The sequence below is a fragment of the Melitaea cinxia genome, chromosome 14 (genome assembly GCF_905220565.1).
Source record: "Melitaea cinxia chromosome 14, ilMelCinx1.1, whole genome shotgun sequence".
Classification (NCBI taxonomy): Eukaryota; Metazoa; Arthropoda; class Insecta; order Lepidoptera; family Nymphalidae; genus Melitaea; species Melitaea cinxia.
In genome coordinates, this window is record NC_059407.1 from 10,460,428 (window position 1) to 10,484,308 (window position 23,881).

General features: G+C 33.9%; 1 protein-coding gene and 1 long non-coding RNA gene across 2 annotated transcripts in view; one reads left to right on the forward strand and one right to left on the reverse strand.

Annotated features, from left to right (window-relative positions):
• The window catches only part of LOC123659957 (myocardin-related transcription factor B), a 44,395-nt gene that overhangs the window by 15,917 nt on the left and 4,597 nt on the right, over positions 1-23,881 (forward strand). Inside the window, exons 2-5 of the mRNA XM_045595113.1 lie at positions 20,274-20,493; positions 21,600-21,742; positions 22,979-23,044; positions 23,349-23,482. Of these exons, the coding sequence (XP_045451069.1) occupies positions 20,274-20,493; positions 21,600-21,742; positions 22,979-23,044; positions 23,349-23,482 (563 nt within the window). The remainder of the gene's footprint in view (positions 1-20,273; positions 20,494-21,599; positions 21,743-22,978; positions 23,045-23,348; positions 23,483-23,881) is intronic.
• LOC123659958 lies at positions 20,240-22,498 on the reverse strand. The gene is made up of 3 exons (XR_006744107.1): positions 22,441-22,498; positions 20,920-21,066; positions 20,240-20,471 (listed from the first exon to the last, which is right to left on the reverse strand). It is a non-coding gene; the product is annotated as an uncharacterized LOC123659958 (long non-coding RNA).

A 23,881-nucleotide genomic window follows, 5' to 3' on the forward strand; every position in this document is an offset into this window, starting at 1 on the left:
ATTTCCTGATCGAGTCCAGATCAGGAAATCACATCTCATCCTGATCAGCCGGTTCGGACCGGTCCTTTTAAAAATCACGAATGCATATTCTTGAAAAAATCGTTTAACAAAAAAAAAGCGAATTGACCTTATAAATATGTTAATATAATTATTATGATATTTATTTTCGTTTATTTTTTCCAATGTATTATTTATTTATGTTTTTACTTTAAATATTAATTATTTTTATGTTATTATTTAATTATTATTATTAATTAAATTTTATTTAATAACTTCTAATAATTAACTACTAATTAACTATTTCCTATTACTTACGACTACTCCACTGTGTAGAAATGGACTCCCTGCTAGACTGTCCAGATAACTGTATATATACTAAGTGCGCTTAAAAACATTAATAGCGCGATTCAGGCTCAGTTCGCGTAATTTCTTTCAGGCTATCCTAATCTGGACCGGACCGGGTCCTATTCGAGTATGCCTTACCATACTTGATTATATTTTACATAAGGCTATCTTGATCTGGACCGGACCGGGTCCTGATCCAGTATGCCTTACCATACTTGATTATGTTTTACATCAGGCTATCCTGATCTGGACCGGACCGGGTCCTGATCCAATATGCCTTACCATACTTGATTATATTTTACATCAGGCTATCCTTGTTTGGACCAGACCTGGTCCTGATAGAGGTTGCCGACCTGGCATGCCTCATTCTATCCTGATCCGGTCCAGATACATGATCTGGTTGAGCCTGACCTTTTTTCTAGTCGAGTTGTTATAACCAAATGTGCTTTAGAAATGTATTATCAATTTCTATTGTATTTATGATTCACTGTTTTGGTGATAATGGCTTACTCATAAAAGATAAATGTCGCGGACTTTTTTGTAGGACTTATTAAGATAAACTCCACAGTTTTTGCAGCGTACGCCAGAATATCTCGCAGATGGCAGATTTTTTCTGACTTACTTGACAATTATCGTTATATTTGGAGAATTCACACACTATTTCAAAAAATTATAGCCTATGTGTTATTCTAATGTATAAGCTATATTACTGTAAACTTTCATTAAATTCGGTAGTTTTTGCGTGAAAGAGGAACAAACATCCATACATACAAACTAAAAACGCGTTTATAATATTAGTAGGATTACTTCCGAACTATAAATAGAAATACCAATAGTTTAATATAATATTATTGTTATCACGAAATATTAAATCATACCGTATGAAAAGCTTGTATGTAAATTATTCGTATTGCAGGTAATTAGAAAGATGTTATTGCATTCATTATACCTAATGTGAGTGTTCATTTTAAACTGTAGATAACGTTGCCATGCACTAATTGTATATTCTATACTTTCAGGTAATTAACCTTCACGTACCTCTTTACCGAATGGCTAAATGTTTGGCAACAATAGATCGGTGAGTTCAGAGACAAACATTAGATAACTGGGTTTGCAGTGTTAATTATGGGCTTGGACATGAACATGTTGTCAATGATGCAACTATTTGTTTCATTTGTACGTTCAACAGTAATGATCAATTATTGTCAATCTCGGTATCCAAGTGAATTCGTAAGGGGCCATTCCTAAATAACATAACAGTATGAACTTGGAAATAGTCATAAGCACACATCACGTATATAAAAAATTAAGTCACATAATTATCAAATTAAAGATTACTAATTGGCGAAATCAGTCGTGCGTTTTTGACTTTATTGAAAGCTATTAATCTAATGAATGAATAAAGATTGGTGACCTTAATATAAATCGAGATCAATGTGGATGGAAAAACCTACTAACTATGGTTTTTGTTACTTTTGATTGAAGAACTATAGTAAGGAGTTGCATATGAATGGTCTCTTAAGAATTTTAAAAATATTTATAAATTACTGGTTAAATGATTAAATGTTTCCATTTAAAATAGGATACGAACTAACTGAACTAATGAAATAGTTGCATTTAAGTCTATTAAACTTCATTTCCTAGTAATGGTTATCAATTAAGTGTTCTTTATAATTTTGAAGCTATATTTATATGTTTTCTATGGGAACTACAGTAGTATAAAATATTCGGCATATTTTGGTTGTATATTGTGCATGCTTGAAATAAAGTAGCTTTATATTTTCATGGTGTTGTTAATGTAATTTTATAAAGATAGCTTGTATATTGGCTTGAAATTGTTGTCAATTTTTACAATAAATAATAAACATAATGAAATTTGTATACCTTGATTTTTTTTTTGGTTTTACGTTAAAATGTATTTAAATATTTGAATTTTCTAATACTTGCAATTATTTTCTCACCACGTATTGCACGTTAAAAACCAGAAATTCACGATTATATTTTTTATTTTATTCGTTGCTATGCACTATCTGTACGATTCGGCAAACGCCTACGCTCCTCCACCAAAGTTAGTGTTTTATATACGAACTATTTTTGAAAACTACTGAAAAATTATAGTCGTCAAGCGTGAAATTTTGTGTCTTTTATGATCTCCACGAGCCTTATGAACTGTTATAATGTTTGTGGCTTTAGTATCGGTGTCGAGGTAATTACTCCGTTTTATATTCATTTAATGTTTAGTTTTAACGTATTGTTTTCGCTATCATTAATTTTCTATAGGTCGTAATAACCTTATTGTGTTAGCGTAGGTAGATACGTTATTTTATTTTATTGTCATTGACGTGTACAAATTTCCTTTAAAAATTAATGTGGTAGAACAACAACAGAATATCGTGATGTTGAAATACATGTATATAATATATTTTGGAATTGGTTCTTGTTTTTCGCGTCTCAGAAATAGACACATCCACCACTTTGCTAAATAATAAGAAAAAGCTCGGGATTGGCCGTGTACGAAATGACCATCCTCATCAATCAGCTGCTTGGAACGAGTCCAAGATTTTTTCCACGCTTAGGTTTTGTAGTTTAGTTTAATAATTCTACTAGCTCTTGTCTCCCTCGAAAAACTATTTTTTTTCTAATACCGCATTGTTTTACGTTTTTTTAAGAACTATATAAACATATTAGCGATGTTTTTCTATTATTATCTTACCCCTACGCATTAGTAAAACGCCTTTGATTTTACCATGGAAATGAGGAAATATCTAATGTATAACGTGCGTACTGTGTGTTTCACGTGCATGTATGTATAATATCGGGTTAAATATATAAATATGTTGAATAATGAAACTTTATACAATGAGAAACCAGTTCCATAAAAATGATGCTTTATGTTACTGACTCACAGGAACTACTGAACCTTTTGCGCTGACGGTAGCATATTTTAGTAGACTAGCTCGTTGGCGCAGTTTGTAGTGGCCCTGTTCCACGGGTTGCGGGTTCAATTCCCTCCCGAGTCGGAGTCTAATATTTGTAGTTATATATATGTAATATTCCTATGTAAATTTATCAAAAAAAAAAAGTTTTTAGCTATATCAGCCGGCTGTTACCTATAACACAAGCATTAAGTTGCTTACCATAGGAACAGACGACCGTGTGTGTATTAGTTTATTTAATATATATGGGGAAGAAACAGTATTTAGGTCTGTGTTTCTAGGTCTCCTCGCCGTGCTTCGTCAGACGCGTAAAACTGACAAGTATCGATTGTTATCACTAACGTTTGATAATGAACGTGGATTTTTTGGTAAAAATAAGTATAAAGGGACCCAAGGTTATGGTTGATAGTAAACGCATTATTTACTGAGATGAAAGAAACAATCCGTCAGGTGCAGATGAGTATGATAAATAATAAAAATCTTTAGAAAATGTAAAAATGAAATTAGTATATTAATAGATTCTTCATTATTAAAAGCATCTACAATATAATGTTTGTAAATTGTTTATTTACGTCAACGCTGTCTGAAAAAAGTGGCTCGTGGCGCTTTCGTAGCGAACGCTTGCACAACTATAAAAGACACACTAAAAGTATGTGTTAATAAATTTTCAACTAAAAAAAAGGTACAGAAAAATTTGTGAAAGCATAGAAATAGATCTTTTATGTGTCGTAACATCGTATCGTAAAATTAAATGCTTTTAAAAGATTGAATTAAAATATAATCGTTGCTTAACTTTCCGTTTCTTTTTTTTATTTCGTACGTATAAAAGTTTATATTTAAGGAAAATATTCACAAACAAAACCTATGGGCGGGTGTCTTCGTTGGTTGATTGATGTCTTGACACGAGAGGAGGGTCGCTTGGCGCGCCATAACGGATCGATTCAATTATTTGTTCACCGCTTTATCTGCAATAAATACATTTATTTGATAAAACATAACAAAATAAGTGTTACGGTAAAAGTTTACTTGTCTCTTTGATTTAATATAACAATAAAGTTTTAGACATCATCAATAATTTGATATTATTATATCATAATTTAATTTTATCATAATTTAAATAATCCCATAAATTCAATTATTCGTAGATAATATTTATTGCAATCTCTTCTCAAAAAAATTTCAAGGAACCTTGTCATTATTGTCAATACCATGTTTTGAATATTCTTGTTATTTTCGACGCAGTTGACAGACGCTAATGGTATTTTTGTATTATTCGATGTCATGAAAAGTTTAGGCAATCGTATGAAGTGTTTACGACACCTTTACGCAATTCCTGTCTCACGCTTTCACACTTGCCAAGGCGCTACGTCACCGCAATCCTCCGGGCAAGCGAAAGTGTTCCTCTAGACGTTTGAAATTTAGACTAATTTTCTAGGGAAATTAAGTACAAGACGAAAAAAAAAACACTACAGATGACTGTTATACTGACCTAATTCATCAGATACTCATTTTGTTGCACGTGTATTTAAGCGCTACCGTAGAAAACTAATTGATCTGAAGTAGTTTGATATCTTTATTAAATAGATCTGTAAGGAGTCCAAATCGATTGTTAGATTATGGGTGGTCACATGTTAAACGCTTTATTCCTCATGGGTGAGGCCGTTGAACTTTTGCTCCTTATTTAGATAGAAGTAGAGACGACGACCGACGCAAGCGGGTTGAACCCACTCCGCAAAATTCGGACAACTGCTTCCGCAAACTGAGACGAATTTATTCCCTAGATTTTTCCTTTTTTTTCTGTGACAACATGTATTCTTATTAAGCCCAGAAGCTTCGTATACAGGTACCAGTGGAGCAGCAACACGTTGGATTAAACTCCTTCTCCTACATAGAGAAAGAGTCTTACAGGTGGAACCGAATATACAAAAAAAGACAAAACTACTTTAAATTCAATATTTACTTTAAATTACAAGTACACAATAATGGCCAAACTCACCTGCATGTTTTATTCAAGTACGTTTCCAATATACTTTCGTAAAATAAAATAACAGAAATTACCCGATATATCCATTATAAATTTACTAATGAAACATCTTGTATAAATTGATACAGTACGTGCAGTGCATTTCAACTGTACCTATGCGTGTATGTCGTACGTATGTCTATACGTAAATGTAGATCAAAGAAATTAAAATTTATAATGGCAATAGTTGCAAAACCCGACAGTGCAATATTCCAAGGCGTCGTTTTGATGAAGTTCAGAAATAGAACCCCGGAAGCGTCCGAGCGACCCGTTTGGTATGTTCAACGTTGACCTAAAACAGAACTTGCTTTGCTCGTTTGTTATTCGCATGTCCCACCCAGCCACTAGCTTATATACGATTGACGTACGACTTTTCTACCTTATCTATTTTTAAATTAACACATATTATTTTATACCGAAGAACTTCCGTAACTGATCTTCATTGTATAACAAGAAAGTGTTGGAAACGATATAAATAAATTAAAATATTTTGTAATCTTAATACAAACAGTTAATAGATTTCCGCTGTATCGTATAGTCTCGCGGCATAATGCCAAAGCATGCAGAATCGTACCAAGCGTACAGTAGGACGTATGAATGGAAAGCATCACGTGCGAATATCGTCTTTTAGGTGGAATGTTACCAATATAAACACAAAAAGTCTGTTATTACATAAAATACGTCCACCTTTTTAGACACATGCGTAAAAAGTATACACGGCGGTCTCGTATGAAAAATGATATAAAGATTGTAATGGATATTTTTTTTATATACAATGCTATTGTATATTGGGCAAAAGATAATATTTAAAAAAAAAATTAAAATCGACAAGGTTTCAAGTGCCTTTTACAAGTATTTTTTAAGTGTTAAACGACTTCCAAAAAAGGAGGAGGTTCTCAATTGGATTGTATTTATTTTCATGTATGTTACTTTAGAACTTTTGGCTCGATTGACCGATAACGATGATTTTTTTTAAATCGAAATTTGGTGCGTGTCTAGTGGTCCCATTTAAATTTAATTGAAATCCGACAGGTACTTTTAGAGTTATAGGTATATAATAATGCTTATTTACTTCACAATTTTTTCGTCGACGTACGTTGTAATTGCTTTCTATTATTTGATTGCATTATCATACAAATGTCCATATATGTATGTGTATTTATGGCGGCAATTCGAGGAATGATTCGGATTAGTTTTAATAAATAGTTTCAAAATTGTGTAAATTATAAATGTTGCAAAAATGATAGTAGTCGTGTTCGTGAATCGCACCGTAAACTCTCATAACAATCTGAAATTCCACCTTTAAACCAAACTTTTAGTTATAATGTAAATCAGATATTTATAAACGTCTTGAAGAAGTATTAGGGAATAAAAATCTATGGAAAGCCTTATTTTAAAGAAGTAATAATACAAATGTATAATATTTTATGAAAATAAAATTATTGTACAGGATAGACACATGTTTAGGTAATTTGTTTCTTTTGTAATCTCGAGAATGTTTTAAATGTTGCCAAAAAATAATTTTATTGCACTACTGCCAGTGATTTTGTCTTAAATGAAAAATTGAATTTAAAAGTTTTAAAATAACGTAGTTGCCAGTGATAGATATTTTGTTAAGCTCTAATTGCCTTGGGTTGTGTGTGTTTTTTTAACAGCCGAATGGGAAGGTGAGGATTAGGATTCAGCTATAAAATAGCTTTTTCTTTCTTTCTATTCGTAAAATCACGTGCTTTATTTTATTGTAGATAGAAACTAGCTGGCTTAATTTTTAGAGTTCCGGATTCAAAGGGTGGCTACTGGCTATGAAACTCTTTTGCTTAGTTTGCTGTAACCGTTCGTCTGTTTGTCTGTTACTAGGTTTAGTTTACATTGCTAAATACTTTAAAATTTAACAGTATTGTGTTAAACTTTAAATTATTTAGCAATTTAAACGTGTATCAATTACTGTGGCTGCTAAAAAGATATCGCTTCAGCCTGTACTATCCCACTACTGGGCATAGGCCTCTTTCCCCATGTAGGAGAAGGATCAGAGCTTAATCCACCACGCTGCTCCAATGCGGGTTGGCGGATATATTCCCTACTATGAGTAACGATCGCTATCAGGTGTACATGATAACAACCGAGACCGACGGCTTAACGTGCTCTCCGAGGCACGGTGGGGAGACCCACTAGGACTGCACAAACACCCAGACCACGGCAAACACCTGTATGGCCAATATAAATGTTTGTCATGTTCGGGGATCGAACCCGCAACCGCCAGCGCAACAGGTACAATCCATGGCTGTGACCTCTGTGCCAACACGGCGTCGCTAATAAGATAAATAAACACTAAAAACTAACAATTTTAGAGGTACCCAGAACAAATATACACATATTTTTTTCATCATATATAATGTACAGTGATAATCGCACCTCTTTTATTTTCTATGCACATAAAATTATTAAGTAGCTGGCATGCTTAGACATTAATATACAAAATTGTCACTAACATTTAACGTATTTCTGTTACAGGCCTTTACTCATAAAGGAATTGAAATGAAGATTTTGAAAGTAACAGGTTAGGTGTATGTCTTTATATAAAAATATTTAAGATAATAATTTTTTCTCGTAGAATATACATACGTATAATATGACAAAGGAACTTTTATGTTAATACAAATTGTCGTAATCGTAAATAACACTTGTTCTTTACGTACATAATGTGTTACACGTTAACATCATATATATTACGCTAAGGTTAAGATATAAGCCTCCCTTTTTAGAATAAAACTTTACAATTACTCCACATAAATTATATGTCATTTTATAGATAATTGCTTGCTCTAATGGCATCCACAACTTAAAAAAAAAATATAATGCTTCTGTTTTTGTAAATTAATTAAATATTAAAGTTATATAAATGACGGCTTTAATTTTGAAACAACGTCAACATGATTGACGGTCGGTAAATTTTTAGTTCAATTTCAAGCAATTTTTTCCTCAAATCAACGCGGGTGAAACCTCAGAGCCTAGTTAGTAATATATAGTACACATAATTGAAAACTAATATATGTATATACTACGTACGAGTATATTATATATCGTAGTATAGAAACTTACGCACAGCAATACAAAAGAAACATCAAATAATTTCAAAGAGAAATAATAATTTGCAATAGACGAAAACTCATAAAAGATAACATAATTAGTATAATATGAATAAATATTTTTATAATTATAAAAGTCTAAATAAGTATACATATATTAAAAGAAGAAGTATATTTTTACAAGTATTGCCCCGAATAGAAATTTTTTCGTGTTCCTTAGAAGGATCGGACCGGGCATACCTGATCTGGACCGGATAAGGTATGTAACGCAGAAGATATGTCTGACCTGACCAGGATGAGATGAGATTTCCTGATCGTATCGGTGATGCCTTACCTGCTTTGATTATATTTTACATCAGGCTATCCTTGTTTGGACCAGACCTGGTCCTGATAGAGCTTGCCGGATCTGGCATGCCCCATTCTATCCTTATCTGGTTGAGCCTGACCTTTTTTCTAGTCGGGTGCGTAAGTCGTAACTTTTGAAGATTTCACTGTATAATTTACCAAAAAATAAAAAAAAAATTAGTATACATATAAATACTCGTGTATGTGTATTCTTTAGATATAAACGAGCAGTAAATCATTTTTATTGCACTCACACAAAATCAAATTGAAATAGATAGTGGACTGCGACCAAGAAACATCTATACATTTTTACCAATTTACGTCGGCGTTCGGTTTTAATGTTGACAAACTTAGAATTATTGCGAACATTATAAAACACTTTTAATTTAAGATTATTATTACGTTACAGTTTACGTATTAACTGAGGAGGTTAGGAGTTAGGACACAGCAGGAAATATCAGGCTCAAAATTTGTAGCAGTCCGACTGGGGAAGTACCTCGACCTTACAGAAGATCACAGCTAACTAATACTATTTTCAAGCAGTGTAGTGGTCCTATGGTGAGTAAGGTGACCAGAGCTCCTGGGGAAAGTCAAGTCAACACGTCATGGTCGGCATGGTCTATAAGCTAATCGTGTCAGGTGAACCGTACGATTTTTTTGCCGATATAGTTGTGTAAAAAAACGTATTTTTTGTAATATATGTGGAAATTAATATACACTACATAAAGTCGAAAGCGTGTATATTGTCGTAATGTGTGTGGGCGAAACCAACGTGATACTTAATATATGAAGCCGATGAATGTGTTATATCAAAAGTTATTTTTTCTTCTTGATATTACGTAATTTTTTTTCTGTTAATTTAGACGACAGACTAGTTATTATTGCTGTGGAATTTTAACATTGTTGGCATTTAATGTCTTTTAGAATTTAAAAAAAATGCGTTGTAGCGATTTTTTATCTTACTTTTTGTAACCTATAGGCTAGATAAAAGCTGAGCTGTGTGGTTCGGCAGTAAGAATATAGCCTCCTCCTGTTCCCGTGGCTGTCATAAGAGGCGACTAAAGGATAACATAGTTCCACTACAAAAACTAAACAAAAATATCGTCTCAATAAGTTTATTATTGTTATTCGGTTCAAATAATAAAACAATTAAAAAATATATATTTTCAAAATTTATATCTTTCAATTTAAAATTTGAATTACGCGAACTAGCCACATGCACAAGATTTATTCCGTTATAACAATTGTTACACGTCCGATCGTAAAACACAGTTCTATCACCGACGATAAATCGTTCCTTGTGATATATTAACAAAATATGTTGAAGTTTTTCTTTGTTTATAATCAGTTGTTATGTTTCCATTTACGTGGGCGCCGCATTACGCCAGTTGCGTAACGGGCCAGCTATCACATTGTATGTACATTTATTGCGAATGCTAGAAGTGGAGTAATTCTGTGTGTTTTTACAGCTGCATTTCGGTATAGGCAAATCTGGGTGTAGCTCTAACTGTTTCCCGACGATAAACAGACGGCTGCTGTTGCCGACTCGCTGAAAACATCCTTTTACGTCATCACTCCGCAATGGTTTCAGCCACGAATTATTCTAAACTGTCTTAAAAGACAATACCTTCTTGTTGTGATAGCATTTATGTATGCAATAAATTATTTATCATCAGTAACAGTGCAAGACGATTTGTTATATTTATGTGCGTATTAACGTACGAAGATAACTTCTCATGGAGGTTGTTAGAATTTTAATGACTATGTTATATTGAGTAAAATGTTTTCGGTGAATTATGTTTTTCACGTGAATATTATATTTGTAATTTATGTTTTGGATATAAGACTAATTAGTTAGTTAATAAAATGAGTGCTAACATTTAATATTGCTAGCGATTCATTCATCGACTTACAAAGTCAATTGAGATCCGAATTTAGCCTAGCACAGAAAGCCAAATCTATATTGTGTTGTGCAATGGGCATCCCGTTTCAGAACTGCTGTCTATCATTCCGATTAACAGTATATGAAACGTAAGTAATTTATCATTCCAGGAGATGTGCATTCTGACGTCCTCTATACATTGATTCGATTATGCGTTTTAAGTAAATATTAAATTTTCATTTGACTATGTTTAAATCGTGAAGCTGTCAAAATAAACTGGACCGCAAAGAAAAAGGGTCGGTTAGAAAATCTTTAATATCTTCAAACATACCTTTTTTACGTGGGGATAATCTTCGAGGATCCCACGCGCGGGGGAACCGGAATGGTGTGTCAAACTCTTTCTGGCTAAAAACCACCACGTGTATTCTGCCGATGGGCCTATATGCATAAAAACGGCTTTCTCGACCATGTCCACTAAAATTGGACTAACGTAGTCATTCAGAATTTCAGTGACACATCTTTCTGCAGTTAAAGTTCCATTTTCTATCATCACTAGCTTAGTGCTGCTTTCGGAAGAAATCCCAGCACACACGTGAACAAAGCCTCCGCCGCATGTTTCTTTTTCTTCTATACAGGCTTGGTTATAGCGCTCTCCTGGTCTTCTGTACACTTCTTTACTGCTATCATGCTTGTATAAATCGAATTTAGACTCGTTTAAAAACATACCCCTTGACCAATCATTCCGAGTGCTATTCTCGTGTTCTCTACCATAACTCAACCTTGAGTTTCTGTGGTTTCTTTCTAGTTTTGGGCCATTTGCAGGACCTAATGGCTTTAAATTTGCTTCAGCCAGACGCAGCCTTATTGTATCCGTACTCAGATTGTTTCCGTACTCAGATTGTTTCCTCCAAGCGATTTCTTAAAAATGATTGACACCATGTAGCGATCCTCCCGCGCCGTCGCGCACCTTGTTCGGCCTGTTTCTGATCTTCGAATATTGGATTCAGTTTCATGGAAAAGCTGGAGTACCTACTCGCTAAACTGTAGAAAGAGTCACACCAACAGTTCTTGCTGTATTTCGCTGACTGTGCCCATCTTTAAGCATTGTCAGGATCCTGGTACACTCTTCAGGGGTTAACAACATGATGACTTACGAATAATACAATTTATAAGGCAGAAACACCATATTTATAAGTTTTTTTTTCTTTTTAATGCAAAACTGAACAAACGCGAAAAAAATTATTTAAATTTTTTTTTTTGGTAGTAAATTCAAAAAACGACCATTATTTTACATTTTCAAATTTTTACGCAATTATCAAAAATAAACAAAAAAGTTTAAAGTATTATTTTGCTTCAGCCCACTACTGGGCATAGGCCTCTTTCCCCATATAGGAGAAGGATCAGAGCTTAATCCACTACGCTGCTCCAATGCGGGTTGGCGGATATATTCCCTACTATGAGTAACGATCGCTATCAGGTGTACATGATAACAACCGGGACCGACGGCTTAACGTGCTCTCCGAGGCACGGTGGGGAGACCCACAAGGACTGCACAAATATCCAGACCACGACAAACACCTGTATGACCAATACAAATGTTCGTCATATGCGGAGATCGAACCCGCAACCGCCAGCGCAACATGTACAATCCATGGCTGTAACCGTTGCGCCAACGCGGCGTCTATTCTATAAGTATTATTTTATGTGGCATTAAATATTCTTAACACCCCATTATTGTGCCGGGGCCCGGAGGCTTTGTCCGGGCCTACCGCCGGGGCGAGGTGGCAAATGCAAGTGTGACCCTATCTCCCCCCACCCAGGCGGACGACTGCTCACACGTGGCAGTTTTTTTAGTCAATAGGAGTCTGACATAATCCTCTAGCGCCGCCGCGCTGGAGGATTCTGGTATCCATGATAGATTTTCCCCACGTAAAAAAAAGGTACTTTTGAAGATATTGAACATATTTAACCGACTCTTTTTCTTTGCGATTCAGTGTATTTACGACGGAATGTAGGTCACGCAGCAATGTTTTATTTTAACATGAAAATATTAAAAAAAAAAAACATATAGTAGCATATAAGTGTTCATGGTAAATATTCTGTTTTTACTTGTGTAGCTCAGCGACAAGTCTAGCAGCGGGCATTGCGCGGAACGAGGTCAGTCGCCTGTTGTTTTCAACATTTGTCCCACAAATCATATTTAGCTTAATGCTGTGAACTGATGAGACTATTGTTATTTGTCTAAAAATTAATGAAAGTTAGACTTTAAAAAAAAGTTACAGTACATTAATATTCATACGTGTTCTATCAACTGAATAAATGTCATATTTTGGACAAATTTAATTGGAGCACTTCAATTTTTACTTTTACTTTAATATAAATAAATTTCGCTTTATTGAGTTCATATTGATAGATAAATTTATTATCCTTTTTTTCTGCTTTATTAAACACATCACGAATCTAATTCGAAGAAATCAAACACGATTTTTTCGCTTTTAGTTCGTAAACAGTTCGTATGTTCGTATGTGCTATCTACTACGTATTCAAAACAATTGTGCATCTTCAAGCCAATGTCAGCGTTTACTTGCAAAGTCTGTAGTAACAGGCTACAGAACAACTGAATCAGATCTGTAGATTTGTTCACTTCCCTTACCTAATTATATAAGAGTTCTTGAGAGACCTAAAACTGTCGCAATAAGTAAAAGCTTTTATCAGTAAACCTTTCGTATAAAATCGAATCTACAATGTCACAGACAAAGAGGCAAATAGATAGATAATGGCGCTAAATTTTTAGTACCTTATTTGTATTTTCTACATTTATAAAAAAATTTACTCTATACTGAACTGCTAGAAAGAATGCAAAAAAAGGAAATTCCAGTGAAATCATACCAATAAATTATGATAATACGCGTTACAGTCCTACCGTAATAGATCGCGTAAGCTGTTCAACTATTAATTGCATTCGTTTGTTTAGATATCAGACGCTATATGTAATCCATTAATCAAGTGCGCCCCTGTACTAAATAATGTAGAAGTGAAACGGAACTCATTGCATCCTTAAACTTTAATGTGACTAGGTGAGTGGGCTATGGTAATAGGAAGTGATAAACAAGTGTATCCAGCTAGTGGGCGTGCGCCCACGTGGTCAGTGCCGCGTGCACACGTGACGTAACCCATACAGCCTTCCACTCACGATTATTTCACGGAACATTAGTGTAAGTTTTGTTTTTGTCACTGACCTAGCCTTTGTATCTAGTACGTTCCTACTTCACCTTCTGACCAAACAAGGAGGTAACAAGGAGGTATGTAGGTAAAGTTATGTCCCTCTAAATAATACCATTTGCCTTTACGGTGGTTTTGATAATATGATTACGTAAAAATAATTGATCACAATTTTATAAGTATCATTATGTTATTTGTAGTCTAAAACCTAATCTTCTAAAAATTCAAACAAATATTCTTGTATATGAATATTTTTTGCTATGCTTTGTAGTTGGTACATAGTATGTACTACTAAGGCGAGACTAGTGGCACGTGCGCCGCTTTCAACGTTGACATTTTGATTGACGTGCTTGATGGTTCACACATTACGAAGGCATGCATTTCTTTCTCAATTTTTTTTTTTTTTTTTTTTTTTTAGTTAAGTTGTATAGTTTTTGTAAATTTATAAATTTATTTAAACTTAATTTTATTTCATACGTTAAAATATTTCTTTTTTAATTTTACAATCACATAAATCAAATTATTTATATTTTATTAGTCAAATATAATAAAATAGCTTAGTAAACTTTAAACGGCTTAGAAATTTAATGACGTAATGGAGTAAAGTGTGAGTCTATAGTTTACACGGAAAATAGTTTTTTCGTAAAGTTTATTTATTAGTATTATTAAATATAATAATAATAATGCTAAACGCACCCGACGGGCACAGCTTTACGGTACTTAACAATGTACTCTAGTATAGTTCGCGTCATGTAAAAAGAACGCTGAAAGAAACTGGAGGGGGTGCGTTTGCGCATGGGTATACTCGCGCACAAGTACTACTGTTTTATTTTTTAATTAGGCTTTCACTCGCGGCTTCGTATAATGGTTATTGGCAGGTACATTAAAAAATACTAGAAATACAAGTGCGAATAATTCGGACTAAATAAGTATAATAATTATCACTTTACAAAATCACAATTTTTTTTTTAAACAAAAGCAATAACAAATTTTTTAGTTATTGAAATGTCGTATTCAAAAATAATAATTATCTGTACTCCCGATATTCGTATCTTAATAATTTTTATGTGTTTAAAATGATAAATTGATAATTGTTTTTTAGTGAAATAAATAGTAAATGGAGAATTTTGTAATTTAAAACTTTTGTGCGCGATAATATTTTGAGTCGACGTCGAACTGTCAACCGCTGTCAACCAATAGCACACCGGCGAGCATGCGACACCTGATAAACACTCCCGTCCCCCTACCCGTACCACCAAATAGACCGATAAATCGCTTCTGCGCAGCTTCAAGGCCAGCGTTCTTTTTACATGACGCGAACTATATCAGTATAACTGAATCAAATGGTCGTCTAAATATAATACTATTATAAAAGATAACTATTACTAAAGGATCTACGAAGCTGGAGATGAAACGTGTGTTACGCAGACTATGGCGCCAATTAACAATCTAATAAAGGGCATTAGCGCTTAAATATGCGCTACACTACCAATAAGGTAAATACATTATAATTATTATAAATACTATATATGTTAATAAAACTAATTGAATAAAATTGTATACTCATTTGATTTGAGTGCGAAAATGTTGTACAACGTATGGGTTTTTACAAAATTAAAAGAATTCAAATTACATTTACTTTACATTAGTTGAAAGTAGACCATTTTTTTTTTTACTTATAAATGCTTCAGAAAATCGGAAAGAGTTTAACAAACGAGTTCGCTCAGAAAAGGCGAAAAATAGATTTGGCATCGATAAAAGCATTGCTTATATTTAGGCAAGTGAATAGAAGGCCATTTCGTAGACGTGGATTCAATTCTATTCTTAAACATTTCTTGAACCTAACTCATTATAGATCTCTACATACAAATAAATAAAATTGGAGTGTCTGAATAATAAAATAACCTCTTTTTCCTAAATGCATATGGATAATGGATGTATGTATGTATACACGGTACATATACCAAAATAACATTTTTTTATAATTTTTGTCTGTCTGTCTGTCTGTTTGTTCCGGCTAATCTCTGAAACGGCTGGACCGATTTTGACGGGACTTTTACTGGCATGTAACTGATGTAATAAGGAGTAACTTAGGCTACTTTAATTTTAGTTTTTTTTTTTTTTATAACTGCGAAGTGAACAACATCTTTTTTGTTAAATTCCACGCGGACGAAGTCGCGGGCACAGCTAGTTTTAAAATAATATTAATACATATTATTGTTAGGTGCTGATATTGTTTTTAACAAAATATTAATAGTTGATCAGCCAGTACTAAATGAATCAATAATTTATGAATAAACGGAACTTGTGTGAGAGTAGGTAGCAAGTGACAACACGCGCCACGTAATAGGTTACGTTCGACATCACTAATTATAATTAAGAAGACGATATAAATGGTTATCATGGCTTATTTGAGGATGTAATAGCGGATAGTGATGTTTATTAAATTTAATATAAATATTATTAACTAATATATTTATTCGCTAATAGTTTTTTTTTTTTTTGTTAAAGTTGATAGTTTATATTTAAGTTGATACCCATTTTTTTTCCCTTTTATATTAATATAGAATTTTAACTATTTACTTATTTATTTACTTACTTTTGTCTTTATTATGCCTTTGAGTCATAAACTATCAAACTTAACAAATTATAACTATTTTTTTTTAAATATATTATAAATTTTAAACAATTCAGTATGATATCGATTGGCAAAGATTAAGTACATATGCTATCATAGCACTAAGTTCGCTGTGAGTCACCGTCCACACGCACGTGCGCCAGTTTGTTTACAAAATTGTAATCTGTTACATTTTAAGAAATGTAACATATGATTTATGTCTTACTGGTCTTGTGTAACAACTGCCAAGGCCAGTTGCATTCACCCTTCGTCTTATAATCGACCTACAAAATTGTTATTCGTAATATGCTTATACTCATCTGTTTATCAATGATTTCACTTTTGATAGAATTTCACGATCTTAGCTGCGTACACAGGCCATTTGTTGTTACAGGTAAATAAGGATTAAGTCGTGGTCTTCATTTTACAAATAGTGGTAACGTTTTCTGCGTGAAATTAGAAAATGTTCATACTTGAATGACAAACATTCGATATGTTTTTACATTTACATGCATTTTGACTCGCTCACAAAGTAATGTATCATATGAATAAAAAATATAAATAAATCTAAATTCCAATGTATTTTACAAGAAACGCTCGGAGCGTTAGGTACACGTTCAGTGTATCACAGGTTTAGTGTGTAAATAGAGCACGGAGAGCGTTATGTCTTAATCATATAATAATTGTTATTGGTTACTGTAAGATTTGTGTACAGAAATTTTAATTTTATAACATATAACTCACGCGCATGATTTATTTACTTCCTACCGTATGTATACCTACGGTTTTACTGCAAGTTTAAAATCTTACGTAATCTCTCTAACATTATATTTATTTACATTAAAAAATTATTATTTCTAAAAATATTGTGAAACTTTTATGTACGTTTTAAAATATAAGTTTTAGACTTAATGTTTTTTAATTAACTTAATATTTAACCTTCTTATAATATGTAAAACAAAGTCGGGTTTTTTCGAACACTTATAACTCGAGAACGGCTGGATCCCGAATTAAAGGAAAGAAAGAAGGAAGGAAAATTAAAGGAAAAAGAATTCCAATACAAAATGTTCACGGGTTTCGAAAGTGTCAAACATTTAATGTTTATACCGTCGACACGGTAAACTCTCTCCTCAAATTATAGAAGGTTTTGAATCGACAAGATACATCTACAGTTGTATTCGAATAATGACGTATTTTAGATTTTAAAAGGCAAAATAGTATTTACTAATGAAAAAGGATTGACATAATATATCCTATTGGTTGTCAAATATGCGTACGTTAAAAAAATATTTTGTGTGAACTAAAGAAAATATAATAAGTTCTTAAATATACAACAAATGAAAAATTTACTTATGACTTGATTTAAAAAAAAAGTCCAATCGATTGAGTTCACTGAATCATTCTAGATTATTTTGTAAATCCAGTCGAGTGTCAGTACACGATACAAATATTTACGTCGCGAAAGTGTTTTTACGCTATAAGTATATATAGTTTATATGTTATGGTATATGTTTTGTATATCTTAATCTGTGCTAATATTATAAACCTGAAGTATGTTTATTTAGACGCGCTAATCTCGGGAAATACTGGTTCGAATAGAAAAAAATCCTCTGAGTTGGATAGCCCATTTAAAGAGGAACAAAGTTATGCTTTAAGAAGAAGAAGGATCGCTTTTTTTCTTCTTCAAACCAACGCGGTCGAAACCGTAAGGCACAACTAGTTACGCATAAATAAATCTTCTATATATGTAAATTAATTTTGTCTGTATGTCCTTTATAGAATCGTAAACTATGCATTTGATCATGTCATGATCTAAAGCAAAAGAGTTGGTGCGGCCAAAAAAAAAGTGTAGCAATGCGCGCAGGGTACAGCTAGTTCATTTATAAAAGTTCAGGCTCTAAATAAAATTAAATGTATTTTTAAATTTAAGAAGGTCGATTGTCCAATTTACATTAAATCAATCGTTATTTATCCTTGTGTCATGTAACAATGTTTAAAAAGTTGAAGTATGATAGTTGTGTTTGCAGGCAAACGAAGAAAAACCGACTTCTATTATATAGACAAGTAATACAACGTAGGTAGACAAAAAAATGTCAAGTAAATACGCATATTATCAAAGATTAGGTACTCCAAAAGTTGTAATCAGATCTCGATGAAATTTAAATATGACCACATGATAAATATCAAAATCGGTATACCCAGTAAAAAGTTATGCGGATTTTCGAGAGCTTCCCTCGATTTCTCTGGGATCCCATCATCAGATACTGGTTTCCTTATCATGGTACCAAACTAGGGATATCTCCTTTCCAACAAAAAAAATAATTATCGAAATCGGTCTATGAATGACGGAGTTATCCCCGAACATACATAAAAAAAAACATATATACGGTCCATTTGAGTAACCTCCTCCTTTTTTTGAAGTCGGTTAAAAACAAAAATTTTGTTTGTCAAAATGTGTCTAATTTTATACTTCTTACATATATATATAACATAATTGTGTTTGCTCGCAAACGAAAAAAAAAACCGACTTCAATTACATCGTATAATACAACGTAGATCGACGAAAAAATAGTCAAGTAACAACGTATTATCAAAGATTACTCAAAAAGTAGTTATCAGATCTCGATGAAATTTAAATGTGACCACATGATAAACATCGGCTTTCGATTAAATTAAAAATCATTAAAATCGGTACAGCTAATAAAAAGTTATTGCGGATTTTCAAGAAGTTCCCTCGATTTCTCTGGGATCCCATCATCAGATCCTGGTTTCCTTATCATGGTACTAAACTAGGGATATCTTCTTTCCAACAAAAAAAGAATTATCAAAATCGGTACACCCAGTAAAAAGTTATTGCGGATTTTCGAGAGTTTCCCTCGATTTCTCTAGGATCCCATCATCAGATCCTTGTTTCCTTATTATGGTACTAAACTTGAGATATCTCTTTTCCAACAAAAAAAGAATTATCAAAATCGGTACACCCAGTAAAAAGTTATTGCGGATTTTCGAGAGTTTCCCTCGATTTCTCTAGGATCCCATCATCAGATCCTTGTTTCCTTATTATGGTACTAAACTTGAGATATCTCCTTTCCAACAAAAAAAGAATTATCAAAATCGGTACATCCAGTAGAAAGTTATATGCTTTAATACAACGTAGGTTGACGAAAAAATAGTCAACTAAATACGCATTATTAGATATAGCTCGAAAAGTAGTTGTTAGATCTCAAATAAATTTAAATGGGACCAATTGGCACACACCACCTTTCGATTAAAAGAAAATTTGTCGTAATCGCTCCACCCAGTCAAAAGTTCTGATGTAAAATACAGTCGAATTGAGAACCTCCTCCTTTTTCGGTTAAAAAGCACTTACGTTAGTTGACAGTTCAAAAGATACATACAAAAGTAAACTATACAAGCTTTATCATTTTTTAATATAACACGATTACCCAATGCGTAAGATTTCCTATAAACCCATTGAACCTTCATACCAATAAATGAGAGCGGTTTATTGGACCGTTTCTCTCTGACACACCAAACTTTATCAAAACTACGTTACTTCCGACGCTGACGCTCTACTACGCGTGTCTATTTACCATGATTGAATAATCACAATTTTATATATGCAAACAAATAAAAACGAATAGTATAGTACTTACACATTATTAGGAATAAATCATAATCAAAATCGGTACACCCAGTAAAAATTAATAAGGTAACTGATAAAAAATGCAGTCGAATTGACAGCCTCCTCCTTTTTGGAAGTCGGTTAACATTATGCACATATATGTAGAAAATAAAATGTATTAAATTATTTTAGAAAGCCGTTCGTCGTGCGGTGGAAGCGGAGGGTCGGAGGGCTCTGAGGGCCGCGCGTCTTGGCGCGTGACATTGGACCACGATTTGGTAGAGACTTTGAGTGCTATATATCCTGAGTGGTTCAAGCAGCCTCGACGCGAGCGAAGTCGCGTGCCTTCGCCCTCCCAGTCGCCCGCCTCGCCTCAGACTCCCTCGACACCTACGGAAGACGACACCTTCAGGTAATAGCTTTTTTCAACTAAAACTATTTTAGTTATGTTTTTGGACAGTGCATTTGATAAATAACAATATATTTTGTAATAAAAAAGAGTACCTGAGTTTTAACTGAGGTAGGGGGCACAGGAGGAAATTTCCTGCTCAAAATATGGAGCAGCCTGACTGGGATAGTACCTACCTCGAACTTACAGAAGATCACAGCTAAATAAAACTTTTTTCAAGCACTGTTGTGTTCCTGTAGGTGAGTAAGGTGACCAGAGCTCCTGGGGGAATTGGCGGTAGGGTCGGCAACGCGCTTGCAATTCTTCTGGTGTTGCAGGCGTCTATAGGTACGGTAATCTCTTACCATTTGGGGAACCGTACGCTTGTTTGCCGACCTAGATAAATAAATAAAAGATACATGTATCTACATATTTTCAAACTTCACTTACTCAGGTTTCTCAGAATTCATGTTGGATAATCTAGATATTGATAGTAAAATGTGTAATCAATATTATTTTTTTGTAATTTTCCTTCTTCTGTAGTATTTAAAATGGCATGAAAACAATAATCACGATCTTAATCAATTCATAAACAATCTGTAGAAACAAAAATATAATACTGAAATAAATAAATATGCCAGTAAAATGGATCGTTTACCAAGATCTTTTATGATTTTTTTGAAACAACATTACACAATTCTAAAAAAAATCAATGTAATTTACAAGGAGTTTATTATTCTAATGCTATATACCTAGATAGATTATAAATACTGTCATATATAAAACAAACGAAGAAAAGGTTTTAAGAACACCTGACAGGTACATCGTATATATATAAAACATGTAGCTTAAATCGTTATTTTTCATACTTTTTTGATTTCAATAGCTAAGTTTCTGAGATATTTACGCCGTTTGTCTAGTTGTGTCATATAATCAATAATTCTTCTATTATTATTAGGGATTATTTGTAAGATATTTCTATTAGTGATAAGACCGCCTTTGCACTTTGTTAATTTATTCGTTATTTTCTTTAACATAATTTTAATTGTGCAATAAAGTATATAAATAAATAACAACAATAAATAATTTTTTTTAGTTGTATTTTAAAATGATCATGATTATCGATGTAGTTCGGGTGCGGAGGAGATGGCCGGCCGTCAAGCGAGCGTTAGCGGCGCGAGCGAGCCGGCGAGCTCGCCGCCGCGCGTCTCCCCGCCCAAGGTGGTCGTGGACGACAGCCCGCTGCAGCCGGCCATGGGCAAGCACAAGGAATGTGAGTACAGTAACGTAAGAGAAAGGACGCTTTGACGGGTCGAGGTCCAAATTCTGCGATTACGCGATCACGATGATTGAAGCCTTAGCTTATGTTTATATTGATGCGTTAGCGTAACGGTCACACTACTGGCTTGTGGTTGATTATTATTTTGAAACTTTGGACATATTACGTTAAGATATTCGTTAAATAAAACATAACATATCGGTAGTAGGTTAACTTCGTGCATCAATTATCAATTTTCCTCGATATTCGCATCAGAATGCGGTGCGCGCCACTTACATCCGGCCATACAAGAGTCTCCGCCAGTCTGCGCGTGCCTCGCCAGTAAACAAGCCGTCTCAGCCCTATCTCCTACACATTAAACCGTTTATATTAAAACTCACGTAAACAAATGACTAAATCGCCATTCTGTTCTTTTAATATATTTTCCTCTACTCACATAACGTCAGTCTAACGAAAAGCAATAAAAAATGTTCATAACGTACATCATCAGAATACACGAAAACAGTTGATATACCTACATATATAACGACATCGTTAAATTTTAAAGAATCTTAATCCCACATTCTTATATAGTTAAAGCATGGGATTAGCAATCGACCAATTGGTGCATATATATATATATATATATAAATGATTAAATATTGAAAAGCGTATAAGAAAACCGAATTGAATGTTAACGCCCAGTAACCCACAATATTCAGCCCACTGGTAGTGAATGTTTCGTCTGTAATACGGTCGCGGCACAACACTAGTTTCCTTGTGCAGTGTTTATTTATATTGGCACATTGCCAACGTTGTCCGCCCGTCTCTCTCTGCTCTTTACTCGTCTACAGCAAACATGAATATAGTTTTGTATGCGCCCACACCCATGTGCCATCTCTATCAATATTATCGTAAGGGAACGATCGATCGACGTGCCGATCAATCTGACACATCGTCCACATCGCTTATGTTACGTCAAAGTTCGTCACATAGCGTCATAACTCTTTATGTTGCCTATATTCCATAAATTTTCTTTGCACGAAAATGGCTATGACCATAATTTTATATGTATTCTGTATCCGCTTGAAATTTTGTTTACAATACGCCTTTGATGCAGTAACAGGCAAAATTAATTATTTATAGCGTCTTATTGAGGAAAAGAGTGCGTAATATTGTAAGACGACGCATTATTATGTATTAAAATGATATTTGTGTGTATATTACTGTTTAATTTGTTTTGTTTTGCAGCGTTAAAAGTGAAGCTGATGACGCGGCGTCCGGTCCACCAACTAGTGGACCAGGGGATCATGCCACGTAAGTTCTTTTAAAATCTCTCGTCTATTATCAAATGATAATAAAATGTTCTATTACAGAACGTTATTACTAATCAACTAATCATGTAAATGACGAGTCTTGGTTAGGCGCCCAAACGCCTGCGCAGCTCCCGTCGCAGCTCGCGCGTGGGCGAAGGAATTTTATTTACGGGCTAAATGCCGCGGTTAATGAGATTTTCTAACCGATTGGCAAAGAAATCAACATTTTTGTTATCATAAAATACGAAAAATTTAAGCTTATTCGACGAATGTATCAAGTATTTTAAATATTTTCTCATTTACAGCGTTGAAAACGCCGCCAGCTTATTTTAAACAAAGAATGCAATTAGAGAGAGCGAAAACGGGAGATTTGCTTAAAGCAAAAATCCAAAGTCGCCCAGATCGACAAGAATTGGAGAGGAGACATATATTAGAGCAGGTATAATAACGCTTCGCTTCAGTCTGTAATATCCCACTACTGGACATAGGCCTCTTTCCCCATGTAGAAGGGTCAGCGCTTAATTCACCACGCTGCTCCAATGCGGGTTGGTGGATATATTCCCTACTATGAGTAACGATCGCTATCAGGTATACATGATAACAACCGGGACCGACGTCTTAACGTGCTCTCCGAGGCACGGTGGGAAGACCCACTAGGACTGCACAAACACCCAGACCACGGAAAACACCTGTATGGCCAATACAAATGTTTGTCATGTGCGGGAATCGAACCCGCAACCGCCAGCGCAACAGGTACAATCTATGGCTGTGACCGTTGCGCCAACGCGGCGATGCAGGTATAATGTTCATATGAAACAAATATTTAACTTTTAATAAT